Source organism: Maniola hyperantus, chromosome 20 (genome assembly GCF_902806685.2).
Source record: "Maniola hyperantus chromosome 20, iAphHyp1.2, whole genome shotgun sequence".
Taxonomy (NCBI): domain Eukaryota; kingdom Metazoa; phylum Arthropoda; class Insecta; order Lepidoptera; family Nymphalidae; genus Maniola; species Maniola hyperantus.
The window spans coordinates 5,909,612-5,935,744 of NC_048555.1; the positions used below are offsets into that span (position 1 = coordinate 5,909,612).

Below are 26,133 nucleotides of genomic sequence, written 5' to 3' on the forward strand. Positions count from 1 at the left end.
AAAGCGGAAACCGGGAGGGCATTTGGTAATATTTTAACAGTGCGTATTAGAAACGAGGAAGCGAATCGCTTTGTACAAGTCCGTGGAATTTCGACTTTGCAGATAATAACATTAGATAATTTGTATCCTAAAGTAGATACTTAAGCTTCCTTCCGCAGATAAAAGTCAATTTTTAGGGTTCCGTACCTCAAAAGGAAAAACGGAACCCTTATAGGATCACTTTGTTGTCTGTCTGTCTGTCGGTCTGTCAAGAAACCTACAGGGTACTTCCTGTTGACCTAGAATCATGAAATTTGGCAGGTAGGTAGGTCTTATAGCAGACATTAGGGGAAAAAGCTGAAAACCGTGAAATTGTGGTCATGAATTAAAAATTAGTATTTTCAATTTTCGAAGTAAGATAACTATGTCAAGTGGGGTATCATATGAAAGGGCTTTACCTGTACATTCTAAAACAGATTTTTATTTAGTTTTATACATAATAATTTTTGAATTATTGTGCAAAATGTCGAAAAAATACGACTGTACTACGGAATCCTCGTTGCGCGAGCCTGACTAGCACTTGGCCGGTTTTTTTATACGATAAAACTCTTTACGGAAAGCGTCATGAATTGAGAAATAGAAATATATGGGTGAACGTGCTGTTGGGTTTATGGGCCATTAATATCAGTCGGCAATGTTGTACACGATTGTCCCAATGAATGATGGAGGCTTAACGTCTATGAGAAATGGTTGCTGTGAGTAAAAAGTTAGCAAATATTGTCTTCACTTTTCTCAATTCCAATCCAATCCAATCCATCAGCCTGTTTGCGTCCACTGCTAGGCCTTTCCAAGAGCGCGCCACCAAACACGGTCCTCCGCGTTCCTCATCCATCCTCTCCCCACCACCTTCTTCAGGTCAACGGTCCAGCGGGCTGGAGGTCGTCCCACACTCCGCTTACCGGTACGCGGTCTCCACTCCAGAACACATCTGCCCCATCGGCCGTCGGTTCTGCGACAGACATGACCTGCCCATTGCCACTTCAGCTTGCTAATCCTTTGAGCTATGTCGGTCACTTTTTCTCAATTCAATTCATTCAATTGAATTGAATTGAATTAAATAACTTTTCTCGAATGGAATAACTGAATATCCTTTTAATGAGGGTTCTGCTGGATTCAGGCGGCGCAAAACCTTAGCCCTACAAGTCCCTACAAGAGGCCTATGTCCATGGACATCTATCTGCATTATAGAGGGAGACTACACGCAAAATCAGAGGAATCGATTTGAAAGATATAGATTTGAACAGATTGAATACGTGATACGGGGATGTTTTGCAATTACTTACTGGTGCGTTTTTTCACTCGAAAAAAATATTTAAGACGAATATGAAATTGACTAAAAATATTGAAAACTAGATTATGGCCGCGACTTCGTCCGCGTGGATTTAGGTTTTTAAAAATCCCATGGGAGCTCTTTGATTTTCCGGGATAAAAACTAGTCTATGTCCTTCCCCGGGATGCAAGCTATCTCTGTACCGAATTTCGTCAAAATTGGTTGAACGGATTGGCCGTCAAATGCTAGCAGATAGACAGACAGACACACTTTCGCATTTATAATATTAGTATGGACTTAAAACTAAAAAATAATTAGTGGCATTGGTGAATTTCAACCACGATCAAATGGAAATCTTCCATAACACTAGATACATACTAAAATATTTTTATAATTTGAACAACATGACGTCTTGACGTCTACCTACTCAACATCAAACGTGGAAATTTCATCACTGTTGTAAGCCTACGTATTAGATGGAAACCTTGATTGAATTTGTATGAAAAGGTGAAGGAAATAGGAACTTCACAAAGATGAAATGAAAATTATGAACGGACCTATTTTCTTTTTAACATTAAGTATAAATCTTTTCACAATCTTTTGATAAGCAACTAGTTCTATTTTCATCTATTTGCTGACAACACAAATAATGTTCTTCTGTGAAACTATTTTCATTTTAAATATTTTATCTGTTATTACGGCTTAGGTACGGCATTTTGCCGAATACAGATTATTATTAACCTACTAATTTGCTTCTTTACAGTCGTGTCTTCATTGTTGTTTTTCAATTAATCGCAAAATGTTAGGAGATCTCTTGGGATAAAGAGAACAAGATTTCGACTCTTACAGTTTTACAGTTATTATCAACATTTTAATGATAACTAGCTTATGCTCGCGACTTCGTCCGCGTGGACTACACAAATTTCAAACCTCTATTTCACCCCCTTAGAAGTTGAATTTTCAAAAATCCTTTCTTAGCGGATGCCTACGTCATAATAGCTATCTGCATGCCAAATTTCAACCTGATCAGTCCAGTAGTTTGAGCAGTGCGTTGATAGATCAGTCAGTCAGTCAGTCAGTCAGTCAGTCACCTTTTCGTTTTATATATTTAGAAGATAACCTGCAGCGATGGCTTAATGTACTCTCCGAGGCACGGAGGAAATGAAAAGCCCAAATTCGGAATTTCTAAGTCGGTCACCCATGCAGATACAGACTTGAGTCAACGTCGCTTAACAATCATAATCGATTGGTAAGTATATACGCCCCTCAAAAGGCTAAACGTTCCACCAATATCTTACTAATATTATAAATGCGAAAATGTGTTTGTTTGTCCTTCAATCACGTCGCAACGGAGCAACATATATCAGATAAAGACCTAGATAGTGTCATACACGCTACTTTTTATCCCGCAAAATTAAAGGGTTCTCACGTGATTTAAAAAACAAACTAAATCCACGTGATCGCAGTCGTAGGCAACAACTAGTTGTAAATGTCTTGCAGACTACGCGTTCTGTGAAGAAATCCATACTAATATTATAAATGCGAAAGTGTGTCTGTCTATCTGTCTGTCTGTCTGTCTGCTAGCTTTTCACGGCTCAACCGTTCAACCGATTTTGATGAAATTTGGTACAGAGTTAGCTTATATCCCGATGAAATTTGGTACAGAGTTAGCTTATATCCCGGGGAAGGACATAGGCTACTTTTCATCCCTGAAAATTGATGAGTTCCCACGGGTTTTCTAAAAACCTAAATCCATTCGTACGAAGTCGCGGGCATCAGCTAGTTTAAAAAAATAAAAATTATTAACGGAAAAATCCCTACCTCAGTGTGAGTTTCAGTGTGACATAAAGCGGGTATCGATGCTATTGGAAACGTCCGAGTAGGTACCTACCCCACCTACCCACTCTTTGATAGACTTTCCAAAAAGCTGAAATTTCTGTTGAAAAATCATGACTTTTACGTTTGACGACCAGTGATGCATGAGGAACGAGTACATGTATAACTGGAGTTTGGAAAGCATTGAGTTGAAGACCATAGAATAGAGATTTAATTTATTAATATTACCTTTCTACTATTACCGCAAAGTATCGTCAAAGTCTGCACCCGTAGGTACGTAGTCACGTACGAAGCGATTTGCTTCCTAGTTTCTTTCGAGTCGCTGGGATATTGAACGAATTTTCAGCATCAGTTTCCCCTCTACTTTTAGTATAGGTAAGTCATAAATGAATATACAACGTCAAGGCAAGCACGCTACATCTTAGTCTGCATCACTAGCTAGCAGATACAAATCCATACTAATATTATAGGTAAATGCGAAAGTGTGTCTGTCTGTCTGTCTGCTAGCCTTTCACGGCCCATCCGTTCAACCGATTTTGATGAAATTTAGTACAACGATAGCTTGCATCACGGGGAAGAACATAGGCTACTTTTTATTAAAGAGTTCCCACGGGATTTTAAAAACCTAAATCTACGCGGACGAAGTCGCGGGCATCATCTAGTAAAAAATAAATAAAATATTAATAAGTGTTAATAAAGTGGCAAGAATATACGACTAGTTCTCTTTGTCATCTATCAGGAGTCAGGACTCAGGAGGTTAGGTAATGTCCCGAAAAACGGCCACTAGTAATGACACAGCACATGAAAGTTTCACGCCAAGATCGCAACTTCTAAAAGGAAAAAACTGTAGCCTCAATGTTAATATCAATCAACGTGTAGCGAGTCAATAATAGTTTAATAATATATTATTTTATCAATTGTTTCCATAAAAATCTTTTCCGAGATCATAATCAACATTGTTATGGACACTTACTCGAGGAAATGCGATTAAAAGGTGCTTCGTATAAAACATAAAAGCTCTATCTCAAGAAAATAAGTGCAACACTTATAGGTTTTCTTGCAATCATGACTTATGACCTTCACTTGTAAAAATGTTTCTTTATTTTATTTATTGCTTGTAAAGTACAAAATGCACTGAAAGTAAATTAAGTTACAGTTACTTTGGTAATATCAAATAAGGATCGAATCTGGTACTCGGGTTTGCGAGGCTCTAGAAATATTTTGTGTATGTTTGGTGCTACAGAAATATTTTTTACGATGTTTACTTATAATCGTACGCAAAGATAAATTTCGACATGATATATCGCACGTAAACAAAAATCAGCAATATTATGTCGAGCCTAAAAGCAAGCGTGTGTTTTGAGTCAATTTCACTTAGATAAAAATGATGAAACTGTGATACCTAATGGTTTTTGCCAGGATCTCAAATACGTGGTGGAGACTAATACAGCTGCGTAGGTAGCGATAATAGCATTGTCAAAGCTAAACGTGGTGTGGTATTGGTCCCAAATACATTTAAGCTATCAAGGAGTTAGCTTTTAAAGACGATTAAAATGTTTTGTATGTTACTGTACCTATGGCAAATATCAAATTTTCTGGTAAATAAGTTCATCTATTTATTATTTTACAAATACGATCTCTATGATGACGGCGAATTACGAAGGTACCTATGCCATAACTATGCAGCAAGAGCAAAAAGGCCGAGGAAGACTACGTAGTTACATGCTTAACAGTGATGACTTGCTGATTACGCCTGATGGGAAGTGATGATGTGGTCTAAGACGGGACGTTTTTGCCTAAAAGGTGCATTCACTCTTCTTTTAAGGATACCCGGATTATAATATTGATAGAAAACACTGATCTCGGAAAAGTATTCCAAACCGTAGCCATGCGCATAAGGAATGATGACGAAAAACATTTCGTGTGCGTTGAAGGAATATTGACGACTTCGAGCCCGGTGGGACGGGGAGGTTTTGGGAATTCGGAGTTGCAATTAATTAGCTTCTCCCGCCTCTGATTGAGAAGTTGCTTGAACAGGTCAAGGCCCACCCAGAGTTGTGAAACTACATATTTTTATTTAGATACAAGTTATTCCTTGCCTAAAATCTCACATGGTGAGTTCTTTTTCTTCTTTCTTTACCTTATTATCCTGGGTTACTTTTCTGCACTTAGACGTAGATATCCGTTGTACATGAGACCACTGGTACGGCTTCCCGCTGGTTCAGTCCAGCTAGCTGAACTCACTCCAGAAGCCAAGCAGCTCACCGAGGACTTCAGAGAGAGTCGCTGGGTTGTTGAGGAACCAATGTAGACTTTTCGTTGGGCAGATACACCGCTGCATTTAAGCAGAAAGAATACTACGTGTTCCGGAGTCTCATCACCGTTGGTGGTAACATGATACAGTCTAAGATGGAAGCAGGCTACTTTGGAAGGGATCGGCGTTTTATTTAATCCATACCCCTAATTCGTTTCTACGCGCCATGGTTCCGAAACGTTGTTCACTTGGCGGGTACGGCTCTGCTGGTAGAAAATAGTGATGATGATAATTATTAGGAGTATATACGAGTTAGTTAATTAACTTATGTTAAGAACGTAAAAATTACATAGATTATACTTACCTGGTTCAATGGCTCAACAGCTCACTAGCAGACTGATTACTAAAATGTTGCAGATTCCAATCCAATCCGTATAGATATGTCATGTTACCTTCCTCGAACTCGAGCAAAGAGTCCACTCCACTCCACTAAACTCCAATAGTCAACTGTGTAAGATCTGATCATAAGTACCTACGATTTTGATTTCAGTCGGCGGTCGGCCCCTTAATCAAGAAGCTTTGGAGGCTTTATGAACACGAGAGTTAAAAGGCAAGCGCAGATGACGGACGGGCGGACACGGAGGAATGCTAAAAGGATCCAACCCACAGAGTAGAGATAGAGTTTTTAGATATTCAACTTTAAGGTTCTAACTTTAATTTGAATACCTTTATCTAAAACTAACAAGTATGTGGTTTGAATTCCTTTCATCTTAACAATGTCTAATTTTATTATTATAGTTCGTCATCCGATAAGTAGGTACCTACTACTAAACTTAGTCTATCATTGGCCGTTATGTACCTAATGCAGTATTAAGTGTAATCTATTTTGACGGATAAAAAAGTACGCCGAGGACTGTGTTTATCTCTCGTCTGCACCTATCCTTAAAGTTTAAGGGTCTGCCCGTAGTCTGTCTGGATTCTAAGATGGAAACCAACCATTAACCAACTAATAGAACAATCTGTCAATGTAGGGAAGATTATTTCCTTCATCCTAACAGGAAATGTAGTAAGTAGTACTTACTTGTGACATTTTGGCAAGGTTCCACCATCTACGTACCCTGGCTCTAGGTATAATACTGTATGTCTATACTCCATAGATATACAGGGTGTATCAGAACGCTGGCAAAAACAAAGACAGGTGATAGTACTGATGATCAGTGATATGATACCACAAGAAAAACCCGAAAAAACATACAAAAAAATCCTATATTTTGTAAAATTTCACGATATATTGCAAATAAAAAATCTGACTGACGCTAGAGGGCAACGAATGTTCCATAAGTAGGGTACCTACTCGGAGTCAATACCGCGTAGTAGGCGGCATTGACCCGAGTTTTGCACGCTATACATTGCGGGTTTTAAAAATACTAAATCACTAAAACTACAAAATGAGGCAAATGGTTATTGGTATTGGATTGTGTTTAGATAGTATAACAATAACACAAATTTTTGCTAGCGTTCTGGTTACACCCTGTATGTATATTATATCGAAGTTATATAAGAGGACGCATCGAATTATCGGGACAAATGAAGGTAATTACGTAAAGAACTACCAAAATAGACATCGTTAAAATGAAATCCGATGGAGCCATTATACAACCCCATTACTAATGATTTCCAAGGCTGGCCGTCCACTGGCTATTGTGGCTTGACTATCGATACAAGTAAATAGATTATAGAAGATCGTCATTATATCTATAGGTAACCGCGCTCATAATATGAATCTATTTTTTATTGCAAGACAGGCTTGCGCTTAAGCAATGATGAAGTCTAGGTTGGATAAAGCTCATTTCACACTACGGGATATAATATATATTTTAGTCCAGTCACTATACTCAATTCGCATAGAGCTAAAAATTGGTATGAATGTTGGGAAACACCAATATTGACCGGACTATAATATAATTAATAACCCGTAGTGTACCCCTTTAGAGTTATAACAAAATATTATGTTAAGTGCCAAGATTTTGAGGTGTTATGAATTTAGATAAAGTAGTTTATGAAACTACATAATTAGGTAAGTACTATGCAGCCGTCTCATAAAACTATACCTAATGCTGTAAACCAACACAAAAATATGCTCGTAGCTCTATTAAGCATTGTGTAGATTCTGAGATCCTTATCAAAATAAATTAACATAATAATTTTAATAAAGGTTGTTGAATAATAAAAATATCATTACGAAAATGAAACACATGATGATGAATGATGAAAAATAACGCAATAAATATCAACTTTACATATTCTTTTATAAAATTAAATTTGGTAAAAACAGTCTAATATAAAATTAAATAACTTGTAAACTTTATCATCCCCTCCGGTTTTACCTATCGTGTATCAGTAATCTAAATATATATTTGAAAAGGTGACTGACTGACTGACTGACTGATTGACTTACTGACTGACTGACTGAAGTATCAACACACAGCTGAAACTACTGGACGGATCGGGCTGAAATTTGGCACGCAGATAGCTATTATGACGTAGGCATCCGCTAAGAAAGGATGTTTGGAAATTCAACCCCTAAGGGGGTGAAATTTGTGTAGTCCACGCGGACGAAGTCGCGAGCATAAGCTAGTTGAGATTATATATAACTTACGATTAGGCTCAAGTCTGATCTAATAAATTTAAATGTTGCATAAAGTAGGTTCTCTATTTAATTTTTACGAGTAGGTACCTATCTCCAGTGATTTTATATGATAGCTAGGTAGACTTGAATGTAGCCTGCATTTCCGCAGTAAGTCGCTTAGCCGATTTTGTTTACAAGTTCACCTTCCGTCGAACAAGATTTTGCATAATCTAAGCTCAAACTATTAGAATCTTCCTGAATTATTTCAATTAAATTCTGCGCTGATAATTAAAATAAACGTTTTAACTTGTAACCGTCGAGTCATACCTATTCCTGAATAAATGGGGAAGTGGTTAAATAGGGATGTCCGTAGGGCTTAAAAATAGAGAATAGAATTTAGGTACATATATATACGGGGGTTGTGTGGGTGTGCGGGGCGTCCCTACCCCGATCGCTATCTCGACCTGTCGCGTAATATAGGTACATAGTTTCTGAACTTGTAAATTTCATTTAGTTAAAATGTATAGGTAAGTACATAGGTTCCGAACTGTAAAAAGGTAAGTACATAGTTTCCGAATTGTAAATTTCATTTAGTTAACTCCCGAACTGAAAAAAATGTCGCAATGCATTATTTAAACCTTTTAATAAAATTTATGACCAAATTCCGAACTGTAAACGTTCAAACCAAGCTTAAATACAGGGTAGGCAGAGTAAACATCGTTAAAAAGAAATTCGATGTGCGTTTTCACAGGCTCAGTTGTTTCCCGCGATCTCGTACTATGTACACAATGTGAAGTGGCCGGGATGAGGGATCAGTTGATCACAGACACGCGACTCGCACGCTGGCTTCAGGCACTTACTAATTTACGGTGTGAAATATCTTGTTTCGTGACACGTGGAGACTGTGATGTGACGGAGAGAACTATGTGAGTATCTAGCATAAGTCAATTATGAAGAAAAGTTACTCAAATTAGGTAGGTACCTATACTTATTTAAGTTCTTAGAGCGTAGCGGTGGTAGCGGTGTACCTAGTTGTTTTGTTTTGGTTTTGCTTTGTCATACCTAGGTACGACTAACTTGCTTGACTTAAAATAAAAAACCGGCCAAGTGCGAGTCAGCCTCGAGCACCGAGGGTTCCGTACTCGGATTTTTTTTCGACATTTTGCACGATAGATCAAAAACTATTATGGATAAAAATAAATAAAAATATGTTTTAGAATATACAGGTAAAGCTCTTTCCTATGATACCCCACTTGGTATAGTTAAATTACTTTGAAAATTGAAAATAAGTACCTTAAGTAAATTATTTGTTCATTGACTTTTTTTTTGCGTGATATAACCACAAATCCACGGGTTCGGATTTATTCCTTTACTTGTGTTATAAGACCTACCTACCTGCCAAATTTCATGATTTTTAGGTCAACAGGAAGTAACAGGTTAACCGTTATTATTCCTAACAGGTTTTCTTGAGAGACACGACAGACAGACTGACAGACAGACAGACAGAGAACGAAGTGGTTCCTTTTTTCCTTTTGAGGTACAGTAGATACCCTAATTACTGAATTATAATTATATATATTAGCTTGCGGTGTACAGTGGGTTCGCATACCCGTTTTTATATTAGGTATGTTTACTTTGAAAGCCTACAATATTTATTAACTACAGACCGTAAACTTCATGTATTATCTAAGCTTGACTAATTAATCTACTCACATGCCTCAGTATGAGAGTAAATTAATTAGGCATGCCGCTAAACAATAAGGAATGCGGATTATTAAACAACGCAATGCAATATATTGTCAGGAATTTCATGGTTACGTGGTTGCTGGACTTGTTGATTGTATTGAACCAATGTACCTATATTATTTTTAACCGACTTCCAAAAAGGAGGTGGTTTCAATTCGGCCTGTTTTTTTTCGACTTTTTTTTTAATGTAATGTACATCGATTTTTTCCAGGTTTCTGGACCGATTTGCAAATATTTTTTTTAATCAGCAGAGGATGTTAAGGTTGTGGTCCCATTTAAATTTCTGGATCCAACTCCTCAATCCTGATGCTGTAGGGTTACTGCCCGCCTAAGTTATCAAGATTCAGGAAGTGTTCATACTGAATTAATGTTGTAGGTACTAAGCAACGACTTTCTTGAATTCCAAGTTCCAGGTTGACAACGGGACCCTATTGCTAAACCTCCGCTCCATTTCTCCATCCCTCCATCTGTCTGTCAGCAGGCTGTATCTCGTGAACCGTAATATTATGTAGAGGGTTGAAATTTTTACAAAATATTGTGTACTTTCCAAAAGCGCTGAATAATCACTCTCAGCTTTCGTTAGATAGATTCAATTAAAATACATAGAGCCTGAATAAAAAACATAAGCCTCAGGGTCTAAAATGGCACATGCTTAACCACGATCACACAGACAAACAGACAGATAGAGGGTTCCTTTTTTCTTTTTGAACTACGGAACCCTAAAAATCAAAAACCTCTTTAATGACCCATAAAACTTTAAAGAGTAATGAAAAAATCTTGTTACGCGTCACTCGTCCCTCGAGGACCTCTCTTTATTGTTTAATATTTCGCAAGGATTTCTTAAATATCGGATTATTCAATTAACTTGCCATTTTGAAAAGAAATTAATTTATTGATTTATCTGGTAAGGAACCATAGAATTCCAACCTAGAAAAAAACACCAGACATTGGCAGAAACATTCTCTTATTCATAAACTCTGGAGATGTTAACGTTGTTTATGATAAAAATAATATATCAGATAGTAAAATCTGAATCTTGCGATTTTAGTTTTACTATCTGTTAGATAGTAAAACTAAAATCGCAAACATGCAGAGTTAAAAATGAACATCTGCTGAATTATCTTGTATAATCAAAATTCAAAATATATTCAGCTATACTTAAAGGTAATCTACCTGAGCAATTGTAGTCTTTCTGTGTATTCGAAATAAACGCCCTTATTATAAATAGACTCATTAATTATTATATTATGGTTATTTACATATAGGTACATTATAATCAAAACACAATTTTTTTAATTTTCAAAAACGTGGTTAGTGTCTAAAATATAAAATTATTTTATAAATTTTAAATATTTATAAAAAAACTTCATGTTTAGTTGATTTGAACGAGGATTACAATATTTTAGTCATATTATGTAATACCTAATATTCATCATCGTCATCAACCCATCGCCGGTTTACTACTGTGCACGGGTCTTCTCTCAGAATGAGAAAGTTTTGGCCATAGTCATGCCACACCACGCTGGCCAAGTGCGGGTTGGCAGACTTCACACACCTTTGAGAACATTATGGAAAACTCTGTCTTGTAGGTTTCCTCACGATGTTTTCCTTCACCGTTGAAGCAAGTGATATTTTAAAATTGCTTTGAGGAATCGTACCCCTGACCCCCCCAAATAGGAAACCAACGTCTTAACCACTAGGCTATCGCGGTTTAAAAATACCTTATATTATTTTTAATATTAAAAAAATATTAGTGACTGAGTTCTAATATAACAGCTTTATTTGTATTTCGCTTCACTTGGTTAACTAGTTTATCTTTACACCTATAAAGAAGTGAAGCGATGCAAAAATAAAAATATATTCAGTACACTATCATAATAATATCTCTTGTTCGCTTCACTTGTACGATTTCGATAGTGAAACCATAAGGTACAATAGGTGTACAATTTACATACAATAGATAACAGAAACAATATACCTAACACACCAACAATAGGGTTGTACCTAAACTAAACTAACAAGCGCTATTATTCTCAGAATTCCATCCGTATTACCTCAAAATCACTTAATTAATACAAGACGTGTGAGTAGAAATTGAAATTACAGGTGTAATAATGTAATCAAGTATTAGTATAGCTTATCTCATAAAATATAATGACAGTGTAGGTATTCAGAAGCAGTTGTTACCATTGTTAGAATACGAGTACCTATACTTCATTTATGTAGAATGGGTAATCCATTAAGGGTAGATCGATATGACGAGATAATTAATGACATGGTATTAGCTTTAAGTATCAATATGGCGGCTGGAGGCGCCATAGTGAGTTTGGGACACAATTTTTTTTAATTTCTACGATAAGATTTCTTTTTTAGGGTTCCGTACCGTAGGGTAGGATCACTTGGTTGCCTGTCTGTCTGTCAACGGGACCCTATTACTAAGGCTCTGCTTTCCGTCCGTCCATCCGTCTGTCTGTCAGCGGGCTGTATCTTGTGAACCGTAATAGGTAGAGAATTATTTTTACAGAATGTGTATTTTTATTGCCGCTATAACAAGAAATAATAAAAATTTCAAAATATAAAAAAAATACAAAAAAAAAATTAAAGTGTTATTTCTTGTACGATGCAATGGTATGAAATCCCGAGGGCGTTTGTGCACTCATCCGTGAAATCGCGGATTCCGTAAAAATATGAATTGAATGAGTAGGTACGTATTTGTATGACGGCCACTTCGAAGAATCACGAATACGAACCGAATATTCTTTCGATTCGTATTTTTACAGAATCGTGAATTCACGGATGAGTGCACAAACACCCTTAGTGTGCGCGTTAGACTCGCATTTGGCCGCTTTTCTTTGAAGTGGTTGACCGTACTATATACCTATGTATATTTGGAGGTGGTGGATTTAGATTTCCTAGACAAAAAGTAGGTAGTTTATAAAAAATAGTTTATTACATATGTCCGTCACCGGGATGCAAGCTTATTATATTTCTGTACTTACCAAATTCCGTCAAAATCAAGTTTGCAATCAAAATATTTATAATCATTTTTTACTTTCCATTTTTATTAGCAACTAGCTGACACGCACCTGCTTCGCTCGGGTGGAGTTTAGAAAATTGAGGGGGAGTTTGAATTAAATTTTTCTCTCCGCAAGAACCATCCTCGTACTTCAAGGAATATTATAAAAAAAGAATTAGCGAAATCGGTTCAGCGGTTCTCGAGATTTGCGATGAGCAACACATTTAGTGATTCATTTTTATATTATACTAGCTTATGCTCGCGACTTCGTCCGCGTGGACTACACAAATTTCAAACCCCTATTTCACCCCCCGTAGGGGTTGAATTTTTAAAAGTCCCTTCTTAGCGGATGCCTACGTCATAATAGCTATCTGCATGCCAAATTTCAGCCTGATCCGTCCAGTAGTTTGAGCTGTGCGTTGATAGATCAGTCAGTCAGTCAGTCAGTTAGTCACCTTTTCCTTTTATATATTTAGATTAAGATTATATTATAATGTACCTACAAATAGTTGTAATACAGTATACTTTGGTATTATATTATGTGAAGACAATGTACCTACATCGTGGAGTTGTTCTGTATGGAAGATTAACTCATAATGACCAAAATACAAATAAAAAATAAATACAATCAAAAATCTGTGGATACCATACTATGTACGTGCGAACCGAACAAAGCCGTAGTGTGTCGCTTATACTAGACAGAAAGAAAGATTTGGTTAAACACTTAAAGATTGAGGATTCGTTTCTTGCAATAAGTTTGGCTTTAGTTTTACTTTGGCTGAGTGGTCTGGTAAGCATTTTAAGTTTTAATAAACTTTAGATGGTACCTAACATAATTATGTACCTACTTTATTAAGCCATTTTTATCGTAGTTAGAGCGCGGGCAGACTTGCGGACTTTTACAATTAATATTATTGCTATAGAAACACTTAACAGGCGGCACTTACTCCATACAATCTTAGTTTGATTCTCATTTGAATGTTAAGCTACCAAAGTCTATGAAATTTTGCAGATACATTCTAGAAACTAATGTCTGTGGCTGTGGTTTTCTAGATTTCTCAAAAAATATAGTAATATAAATAGTTTTAAAGTAACACGGGCTCAAAATCAATATGCACTTAGGTATGTTCTATTTTAATGGCTGGTACCCTGGCAGTTATAAATTAATGATTAAACAAACTTACCTGTACCTGAAGTTCTATCATAATTATACGAAGTGCTACGTCCGAAGAATTAGTTTATTGTCGTTAGCATACTTTTTTATATATCAGTATAGGTACCTATGAAAACTTTGTTTAACTATATCGTCAGATTACAGATAGATACATAGAATTATCAATTTCGGCTGTGAATGAACGCGAATTTTGTGAAAACACAATGACTACAATATGTTCATAATGATATATTGCCTTGTTTGGACGGGATTTTTTTGCAATCCCCGTAGAAAGTGAAAGCGGTTCTATAAGATCTTGCAGCAAATTAACTTCCATGAATTTTAAAAAGCGACTTGCAAAAGAAAATTTCCACTCAGTGGAAATGAAAACTGATCTAACATTGACTTCTATAATCGAAAGTAATGACTAGTGACAATTTCACTTTGGAAACTTATAATTTGCAGTATTTATAAGTAATTTTCGAAATAGTGATATACATAAAGCTATTACACTTAAAAGCGTTTTATCCTGGTTTTATCCATCATTTAACAGTATGAAGCAATCGTATTATTTCGCTCTCTTTGTATTTTAATATTGAATTAATTAATATAGTAGGTAGGTATAATATAATACGTTATTAAGTACGCTATCATTAAAATGTATTCAGCAAATTTAAAGCTCCAAATGTTTTTTGGGGATTCTATTAATGAAAATCGGTCGTTATTCGGGCTTTTTGCCTTTGTGTAGGTATTCGACATTAAATGAATTTACAGAATACTTTATTTACAGAATTAGAATTTTTAAATAGATTGTTACAGAAAATCTATCAAAAACATTCTCAACTAATGGTTGGGAACCCAAGAGGGGATTTTGGGATATATTCGAGCGCGTCACTAGTCATATTAGAAAAAAAACTTATTTTGAACTAAATGCTAGAATTACTTATACGAAACCGCTACAAAATTCACGGATCAGGCTGAGATGTGGTATACATATAGCTAAATATGACGTAGAAATCCGCTAAGAAAGAATTTTTGAAAATACAACCCCTAAGAGGGTAAAATAGGGGTTTGAAATTTGTGTAGTCCACGCGGACGAAGTTGCGGGAATAAGCTAGTAACCTAAAATACCTATTGTGAATTTTTATTCAACTTTTCACACAGTTCATACAAATAAATCGCAACATTTGTTTCCTCTGCAGCATTTTGTTCAGTTTTGGAGTTCACAGTTCACACATAGTTATTTGTTGACGTCCATTTAAAAGCTGGATCGAAAACACTTCATCATTCAATGTCATTTTTCAATTTTCCAAATTGTTTTTAATTTAAATACAATTTATTCCACACAGACGATTTTTCTAGCGCACTATTGAGCACTGCAGGTCTTAAAAGTCAGGGTTCAATTTCCGGCAGGAGCAAATAAGACATTTGTCAATTCAAAATTGCGTCAAGTCAAATCTGATTTAGCAGCTTCGGTCGTAGGTAGTAACCACCCTACTTACTAGCAAAGTTCATAAACTTTAAAAGATTAAAGAAAATTTAATAAATAACTTTTAAAAAAAAACTTCCAAAGATAATAGAATATGTTTCATAAAACTTTTCTACATTAGCCCGCTTCGATCTTAGACTGCATCATTCAGTCAGGAGCTAAGTTGTTATCGAACAAAAAAAATATAAAAGGTTCAGTTGCTCGTTAAAATAAGTCACGATCTTGATAAAATAGATGCCTAGATATTTGTATTAAATCATATCTCTTCTATAAGAAGTCTGTCTGTGATTCAAAATCACATATATTTCAGTTCAAATGGAAACTATCCGTTTAAATATTTTTCTGCCTGTTTTCAAGGTAGTTTCCCAATCGACTGAAAAGAAAATTTTATAGAAAAGACAACTTTGCATCAAGTTATCCAGATTTTAGTAAAGAATAGTACGTAATAGGAAGACGTGTATACAAAATAGCGAGCAAGCGCAAGTCTACAATATAGGTACACATTAACTCGTATTAACTTTAATTACATGCTTTTACCTTAATTGCATAGTATCTCATCAGAAGGAGAAGCTAAATAGAGGTAATTGGTAATGTCTCTAGCGGGAGTATTCTCCTGCCAGGTTCAAATTACTTACCTAGGTACATAGAATTGATTTGAATAAATATCGGCTCGGTTTAAAAATAATTTATCATCTACGAAGTTCACTTATAATTCATTAGTGTTCTTAATTTTAGGGTTCCCCTAGAAAGGGAACCCTTATAGGATCACTTGGTCTGTCTTTCTGTTTGTCTGTCTGTCTGTCTGTCTGTTTGTCTGCCTATCCTTAATAGTTTCCGTTGATCTAGAATCATGAAATTTGGCAAGTAGGTAGGTCTTATAGCACAAGTAGGTAAAGGAATAAATCCGAATGGCACACTTCATTTAAACCTTCGTGTTTTTTTTTGCTGTGTCTAAAGCGGACTAGTTAAACATTCTCATAAAAAATTCAAAATGTCGAAAAATACGACTGTAGTACGCCCTTGGTGCGCGAGTCTGACTCGCACTTGACCGTTTTTTTTATCGAGCATTTACAATACTTTCGAACTTATCTGATATAATGGACAATTTAAAACATCTAGGTGTAAAAAGTTCAGTTCAGTTTCAATTTTAGTTCAGTGAATAACGTAATTGGATCGATTTTAAATTTAATAAGATTTTTAAAATAGTAATTTAGTAAGTACAATGCTTATAATTATGTCGGGACATATTTTATCTGAATGAAGTTTCTGGGATCACTCAAAAAGTGAAACCAACGAACGCGGCGATGAAACACTCGTCTGGTGTCTGGGTCCTATTTAATAAACGTGACAAAGCGACAGTTTTGTCAATAAATGACAAAATGGTCGCATTGTCATTGTCACTACAGCTGTCCTTAACAAAATTGACAAAATCAAATCATAGGTATATCAAATTGTGACAGGTAAAATATTAACAGTCGCATTGTCGCATCACAATTCACAACCCATGTTTAGTTAAATTCGAAAATTGTACTAGTTGGCTTTCCGTGAGTCCGTGAAAATACGGATATAAAAAACTCGGACCGAACTCGGATATTGCTTACGCACTAATTCGTTCTCTGATTTAAATCTAAGCTAATCAGTGGATATCTTTGCCATACCTACGTCATACGTCCGATTTCAATCCGAGGCGCATCCGAGATAATCTCACGAATGATAGAACTCGGATGACGGAACTCGGATGTCGTGCGTAAGCTGCCATACAATTAATAGTTCTATGACTACTTCGGAACGTATTTTCACGGACTCGGATCGGATGAGTGCGTGATCGCTCTTGGCCGACAAGCCACGACTGATGACAATAAAAGTAAAAAGAAAGAAAAAATAGGAATAACTTATTCGACCGATATCAGGTAGGCAAAGGATTATTTTTGTTTCAAATATCTGTCTTCGTTATTTTGTGACATCAGAGACCGGCAAATATCTTTTTGAATAATGGCGAATACCTACCTTTGAAATATTATATCTACTAGTGAAAAACTACTTTACTGAGACTTTATTTTTTTATCATAAAAGCATAAAAGACGTTTCATATTCCTATTAGTCTGCTAGTTCTAAGTAAAATCTAAAATCTACTTCTGTTAAAAGTGAATATAGTAAAAGTGATTGTATAAGTTGTTACATAAATATAGTACAATATTATATCAAAACAGCTATGTATTGATCTGATCAAAATAGCCAGATTTTTTTTTACAAAAAGTCTATGCCAGAAGGAATGCTTTAGCTCTAATCATAGGAAAAGCTGTATCACAACAAAAAAATATGCCCATTTTCTAGTGAAAAAAATCTAACGAACCGCTAGCAAAGAGGTTCCAAAGTTCGATTTCCGGTTCGCTCAGTTTAAGGAAATGTTATTTTCCAAATGGGGTCGGGAAGTCGATTCCTATCTACTAAGCCCTGCAAGCGTTACGATCCTTTCGGCAAAGCCTTAATGGGAAACAATTTACTCGTAGCGTTATGCTACGATGCTGTATAAAAGCCTATATGCTAAACACGCTAAATCCCATCCAGATGACTTGCCACAGCTTTGCAATAGGTAAGCCCCACCGGCTTACCTATTTGAAAGTCCTAGAGAGGGGCATACACCTACTACTTTTTACTCTGAAAAATCAAAGAGTTCCGAAGTATTAACAACGTAAATTCACGGGGAAAAACTCGCGGGCCTCAGCTCTTGTACGTACCTACTTATATATTTTCCCCATAAAATGTTTTAAATTATAGTGAAAACTGCTTATTCAAGGCTGAATTTTAAATAATTAGCATAACCTAAGTAATAAAATATAACAGAATGTTATTTCTATGAAATTTATTTTCGTGGACTCAGCTCCTAGTTTTCCCACGATAAATTCCACAAATCTAAGTAGATTCTGTACATATTCCTTTGAATTATTCATCTTTCGTAACCGAATTTAATTCAAAGCTGCAAGTAATAAAAATTCAAGAATCTTCGCAGCGGAAGTCGTTAAGTAGGTAAGGTATATTGTATTGATCTTATTTGCCACATTTTTATCTCTAACTTGCCTCTATGCTATTCTTATAAATTCTACTAGGTTAGGTACGTTAAAAGTAAAAAGTTGTAATGCACTTGAAATACCTACTGCATGCGTTAAAGTTTTTAAATATGAATAATACAGATCCAGCTATTCAGATACAGCATATACGGCAAAATAGGGAAGTTAACATTCTGCGTACGGAATTTTGCGTTTTTGGCGTCTAAACGGTCTCCACTGCGCCAAGAAAGTTGTCAATTCCTAGTGATGTAGGTAGGCACCAATTCATATCAAATGTTACACGGGTCACTGACTTTACAAAACAAGGCCTTTTTTGCGCCTGAAATAGCAAAACAAGTATAAAATAAACAAGAAAAGAAAAAAGTATGTTTCAAAGGAAAGTTAGGCTGTTGACGGAAATAATTTATGAATATTTTCTGACTTGTTACAGGCATCCGAAAACTTTGATCACGGCCGCTGCGCGTACGAATAGTGATCATTCAGGTTCAACGATTTGGTAGAAAACTGTTTATCAGACGAAAACAATGGCGTACGAAGAACATAGTACCTCGAACATAACTCAGACTCTGTCGAACTTGTTTGAGGAAATGCTATTAGCTACAGAAGAGTCTAATGAGAACAAAACCGTTGATGTGTCGAAATTCTTAGTGGCTTTAAAAGGCAAATCCACAAAGAGTAACCATGAGTCCATAGATTTTGGGACGTTAGTGAAATTGGTTGATGGATGGCGGTCGAAGTTGAATTTGACTAAACCAACGGAGGCGCCGTGCAACTACTGCGATGGAGGGATCAGAGACGTGGTTCTTGCGTACAACAATGTGCATGGATATTTTAGCCTAATTGTAAGTAATTTAGTTACTTCGTCTATAAATATATAAAAGGAAAAGATGACTGACTGATTGACTGATCTATCAAAAGTAGATCGAGCTGAAATTTGGCATAGAGATAGTCGAACTCGAAGGAGGTAAAATAGAGCTTCGAAATTTTTGTAGTCCATGCGGATGAAGTCGTGGGCATAAGCTAGTATTTCATAAATAAGAGCGGTGTTAGCCTAGAGGCTAAGACGTCGGTCTAATTATTCGGACACCAGTAACTTTTCGCAGTTATGTGCCTTTTAAGCAATTAAATATCACTTGCTTGAACGGTGAAGGAAAATGTCGTGAGGAAACCTGCCTGCCTGAGAGTTCTCCATAATGTTCTCAAAGGTGTGTGAATTCTACCAATCCGCACTTGGCCAGCGTGGTAAACTATGGCCAAAACCCTTCTCACTCCGAGAGGAGACCCGTGCTCTGTAGTGAGCCGGCGATGGGTTGATCATGATGATGAATATAAAGTTGTAAAATACATCAAAACTTCGAAATGAATTTCTGCTCGTCAGTTCATAGAAAACCTCGTTACATGGTCTTGTCGGTACCTGGAGCCTTGTTAACAAGATACTTAGCAACAATGTGAAAGGAACCTAATAAAAATAATCATTATTACTTAAGTAGGTAACTAGAAACCGTATTGCTCAGCAGGGACGGCTATCGGTACCAAAATATTTTGCTATGTTACGTTAAAGAAATAATTATTAAGTAAAATTAATTAAGGTACGTAAAGGTAGTAGCGGTATACCAATTTGTCGTTTTCGAAATTTTGTTGGGCCTATGTAGGTGGATATATTATACAAAATTAAATAGGGTATTTTAAGACAAATCATTCGGTCTATATAATATACCTACCTACACAAAAAATAGAACACAAAAAGCCTTATTACACTAAAATTTTTTTTGTATGTATGATGATGCCTTGTATGTTGCATCCTATATAAACACCCGTCGGAAAAATGAAATTTCACCGAAAATTACTTTCTATTTCCATATAAAAGTCCAATGCCTAAAATTTGCGCTTCGTACAGTATTTTTTGTTGAACAAGGCAAACAGCGCATATCTTTATTGATGTGGATATGGCATAAGCGCCGTTGCATACAGACGATGTAGAATGGAGCTGAGTTTTTTGCTAACAAATTAAACTCAGCTTTATTCACTTTCAAATGTAGTTGCAAATTGGTAATTGGTATACTTACTGAAAATACACCTGGTCACGTCGCACGCTGCCGCTGCTATGCCAAAGTCATTATCATCATCATTATCAACCTAAAGACGTCCACTGCTGGACATAGATCTCTTGTACGGACTTCCACACGCCACGATGTTGCGCCGCTTAAATCCACCGGCTCCCTGCGAGTTGCGAGTCGTTTGAAATTTGAAGTCGTCTCGTCTGTCCGCCTAGTCAGCGCTGTGCTTTCCGGTGCGAGATGAGAGTCGAGAGATCGCCATTCTAGCATCTAAGGAACCCAACGTCTATAGTTTTTTCAAACTACGTGCCCTACCCATTACCACTTCAGCTTCGCAACTTGTTTAGCTATCATTTCTGATTTGATCACGTAGAGAACTCTCAGGGTGCAGGTTTCCTCACGTGTTTATCTTCACTTTTTGTGCATTAATTTTTGTTTATGTCGAGCTCAACTTGTGTTATAATGTGTACAAATTGAGTTCTCACGCGCCATTTTAACTTAATGTGTCAACTACCATGTCGAAAGTATGATTTAAGTCCTTATGGGTGAACCGTACTTTTGATATGCCAGTTGACACTATAGAGTTGAAATAAATGCATGTACCTAGCTATTATGACGTTCCGGTTCAGTAGGCATCCGCTAAGAAAGGGTTTTTCAAAATTCAACCCCTAAAGGGGTAAAACGGGGCTTTGAAATTTGTTTAGACCACGCGGACGAAGTTGCGAGCATAAGCTAGTATAATAATATTGCCATCTACGAGTATATCTCTGTGAAAATCTATCCATCTCACATTTTTGTTAAAAATCAATTTAGATGTAGTCCTTCAAAACAAAAGTTTTGTGAAACCACTTAGGTAACTGAGTTTAACTCCCTTCCGTTTACATTTAATCCCTCAGTCCACTTTAGATAAAGTTTGTTTAGGTGACGTAAGCCTGGCCATTACCAGCTCAGTAGGTAGGTGCAAGTATATAAACATCAAATCATTATTCACCCTAAGTAAGCTTTTCCTTTTACATATAAAGCGAGTACATTAAACTTGCATGTAATAATGATTACTTTTATCTCAACACGAGGCAGTTTGAATCGCTGCCCTCGTATTATGCTGGTCTTATACCTACTAGAGATGTAGCATGAACCGAAAGAGTCGACAAGTGCTGCTCTTGTCACACACATTAATTGTTATATGACGCAGCCGATGTGTTCAACTCATGCTGTTGATTTCATTCTCGTTTTCAATGTTTTCAGTATTAGAATAAGCCCGCCCGCGCCCGCCCGCAGCTTCAGTGCGGGCGGGCGTGCTCGACGTGGATAACAGTATTGTAGGGTTGGTAAAGCTTTCACAACTCATCAATGTTGATAGAATGTCGAACATCAAATATAAAGTCCTGAGTAACATTCCACATATTTCACTCTGACTCATATACCTATTGTTTCGATTCTAAAGATTGAGAGATGTTTAAACTCTAGATAAAAGATGCGTTGCGTTCCGCACATGACTGTTGAGTTATGTTTGTGTTTATGCTGCGCTTATATTGTTTCGATTCTAATGATGGAGAGTTGATTAAACTCTAGGTACTAAAAGATGCGTTGTGTTCCGCACAAGACTTTTGGGCGACTTGTTAATGTGCGAACGACATGATAGACACGTGTAGAGAGCAAATAATTACAGCGAACTTATTCTCATATAGAGTTGGTTGGTCCATAGAATAAGTTGATATCACAAAATTCCAAATAAGTTAATGGAAAAGGTATGTGTAGTCTTTCAGGACAGCTGTTGCAAATTTTAGTGATTTACTTTCACAAATATTTGAAAGCTCTAACTCTAATGTCCAAATCAACGAAAATTAAAATCTAATGCTTTGCTTATACACTGTTTCACAACACGTAATAAATCTACCTAACATTCTTTAAAAAATCAGTCAAGTGCGAGTTCATCCACTATCGTACAAGAAATAACACCTTTTTTAAATTTTCGTGGTGGCCATTTTGAAATTTCTATTATTTGTTGTTATAGCGGCAATAGAAATACAAATTACCTATGTGAAAATTTCAACTCCCTACCTATTGCAGTTGACGAGATACGGCCTGCTGACAGACAGACGGACGGAAAGACGTTCAGCGGAGGCTTAGTAATAGAGTCCCGTTAGCACCATTCGGGTACGGAACCCTAAAAAATAGATCTTATTTAATACGCTGGTTCAGTGACTCTAAGAGGATTTTGACCTCAGAAATGATTGTAGTGGAATATTATTTTAACCTAAACCACAGTCTAACAATACTTCATACAGTCGGTCGACGGAGAAATCTAGGCAGAGCAAATCTACAGGATCACAGGGTCAATGTCTTGCTCCGATCACATTATATCGATTATCGAAAGGTCGCCGGTTCAAATCCCAGCCGTTGCATTATTGTCGTACCTACGCCTAAATGGAGAGGAAAGGGGAATTAGTCAGCAATTAACTTGGCAAAATATTCTTTTATAAAAAAGTAGCGATCTGCAGAAGTCGGCACAACAACAACAACAACAACAGTTGGTGATTCGGCTACTATGTAGGTGCCACGACCGCAAAGCCTGCTCATCTGCAAACATCGCTTCGTGGGTCGTCTTACTGTATGTATTTATGCTATGCCTATATTAAGCATATTAGCTTTTCAAACCTAGCCCCAATATTCACCATGCGTAAATTAGTTAGATACAAACACGAACTAATATAACTTTATGTTATGCTTGTTTCAAACAAATATTATTACGAGTGGTTCGCCCCGAACTAGGATTTCGCATTCCGTAGATCTATGAAACTCTAAAAGCAAGGAAAAGGAGTATTACTTAATTTTACTTTTCTGACAGACAGATAGACAGACAGATGGACCAGTGCAAATTCATTGAATTCGGGTCAGAAACCTTTAAATCTGATCTGAAATCCTTTAAACTCTTACGAATTGTTTAATAATACTTAGGTAGGTATTCATCGATTTAACTGTCTTATTTTTAATTCTTCTTTTATGCCTTAAATTACGCGCAACAAAACGAGACGGAGGCGGCGGTGGTCGCATTTATAATATTAGTATGCAAGTGACACTACATACATAAATATCTACATTGCCACCCATGCGAAGCAGGGGCGGGTCGCTAGTAAAATATAAATAGACAGCAAAATATTAGTACAAAATGTGACATCCAGTACGGCGCTATTCCTTTTGTATTCAGTTTGCAACCTTGATAAAAATTCCAAAGGAGTTTCCAAGGAAAAATATTTCCCAGTTAACAGGTCTATTAGAAAATGTAAACGTTGTGCAAGCTTCATTATGTCACAGTAATGGAACTTAAACAAGGATGAATTAATGTTTATCTTACGTTACTACAAAGCTTTTCTCAGTTGAAAACTAAAAATTGGCGAAATACAGGTCGCAGTCGCCCACAAATGCCCACGCGGATGAAGTCGTGGGCTTCATCTAGCACATAATATTGACAAACAAACAATTTTTTTTTTTAAAAAAACCAAACCTACATATCATTAAAAATTTATAGGATTAAAAAAAAATACATATACCATATAAGTGATCATTAATAACTACCCAAGACTTAACTAACTTGACTGTGTTCAACCCACCTACCCTTTTGAGTGGTCAATGTTTTGGCATCTTTTTTTCATGATATATGAATGGACAACAGTCGCGAAGGGTGAAAATCTGATAAAGGGAAGCCGGAAACGTACTTACCTAAAAGAATATCAGCTGTTCGATTTTTGTTTTCAAAACTTAATTTAGAAAAATTACTATCGTTACGTAACAAGAAATCTGTTAAACAACAATCTATGTGAATTAAGGCCATTTCTGATTTTGGCTTACCAAACTGAATCAAAATTACCGTGAACTTACCACTTATAAGTTATTAATCACATCCCCAATTTATTATATCAAAATAAAACACCACTAACAACTTAAACAAACAAGCATGGCCGCTTCACAAAAACAAATGTATCAATATCAAATCACCCTTCAAAATACAAAATACTCAAAATAGTAGCATGTACCTGTTAAAACAATAGTATTAATATAATTTTTAATTTGGAGGTATTATAGGGTAACTCGGATCCAACCGAGTTATTTACGTCAAATTTGTCTGACCTGTCAGAGTTCCAAATTCGTATTCGCTACTGGGCCAGACTAAATTGGTGTGCTCTTTATTAGTCGACCGTAGAGCGAGACAGACCTAGTTCGTTCCTTTCGCTTTCGCTAGGGAAATGAAAGAGATAAATACTAAGCAAAAATCTAACTAGGGAATCCGATATTTTACGGCTTGTATGGTGTAGGACTGTAGGTGTATGTTACTTACATTAGCTGTTATGTTTTTAACTTAAATTAGTACTTAATAACAACAAAAAAAAAATAGCATTTGTGACGATCGAACCTTTGTATTTACGAATGTATTACGGAATTTATGTGAATAGTACCTACTTACGCTATATTATGCCAATTCTTAAAGGGAAGCCGATAGGAATCGTGTTATATTGACTCTTCGCCGCTGATGGACAATCAATTAAAACAGATGATTTCTTCACACAGGTATGTTTGTTCGGTAGTTTGGCCAATGCGCTAAACGTTGCAGTGCTAACAAGAAGAGACCTGGCAGCGGCGCCAATCAACCGGCTCCTCAAATGGCTGGCAGTCGCAGACGTATTTGTTATGATGGAATACGTACCTTTTGCCATATACAGATATCTAGTAAGTAACTTTTATATTTATTTTTGTTATTGTTGTTGAGTGTTTATTATTCTAATGATAAATTTAACATCATCATCATCATTATCAACCGATAGACGTTCACTGATGGACATAGGTCTCTTGTAGAGACTTCCACACGTCACGATCTTGCATCTTACTACTAGATTTATGGTTAGACACTTGTTAATTTACCTGAAAAGTTACACTGGTGCTCCCCTGAAGTGAAGTGATAAAAATAATTAAAATTTGCCTGAATTCTCCTACCAGACACAATCAAATTAAGAAATATAAATTTTCAATTCATCGGTCTCCGCCGAAAATCAAACCCGGAAGCTCCCACTTCGACAACCATACCAGAGAGCACACCAGAGAAGTTATCAACTTCTCCTTATGCTGCATTAAGTAGGTATTTAATGTTTTGCAGCTTCTAAAATAAATCTAGAGCAGTTAGGCATAAAACGGCTAGGTTTCGGCATTCTGCCAGTTGAGCAGTTCGTAAATTCTCACGACATATTGGAATGTTCTTACAATTACACTGCAGAATATCTGCATCTTTGAGTCACGTACCTAAAGACTTGGTGAGATCAAAGAAGTCGCTGCATCTTCTCTATCAATACTTATAATATATTATATAAAAATGAATCGCTGAATGTGTTGCTGATCGCAAATCTCGAGAACAGCTGAACCGACTTCGATAATTCTTTTTTTATAATATGCCTTGAAGTACGAGGATGGTTCTTACGGAGAGAATTTTTTCAAAAATTGCCTGACAAAGAATCGACTGTTAGGCGGTACAAAGTTCGCCGGAGCAGCTAGTTATAATATAAGTACCTAGTCTATTAAAACAGGAA

General features: G+C 36.3%; 1 protein-coding gene across 2 annotated transcripts in view; it reads left to right on the forward strand.

Annotated features, from left to right (window-relative positions):
- Positions 1–8,849: 8,849 nt before the first annotated feature.
- LOC117991773 (G-protein coupled receptor dmsr-1-like) overlaps positions 8,850–26,133 on the forward strand; it is a 53,954-nt gene continuing 36,670 nt past the window's right edge. For both annotated transcript variants that reach the window (XR_011237909.1, XM_034979379.2), the window contains exons 1-3: positions 8,850–8,954; positions 18,931–19,342; positions 25,124–25,282. Coding sequence is in view for 1 of the 2 variants with exons in the window: in XM_034979379.2 (XP_034835270.1) it covers positions 19,025–19,342; positions 25,124–25,282 (477 nt within the window). In the remaining variant the exon portion in view is untranslated. The remainder of the gene's footprint in view (positions 8,955–18,930; positions 19,343–25,123; positions 25,283–26,133) is intronic.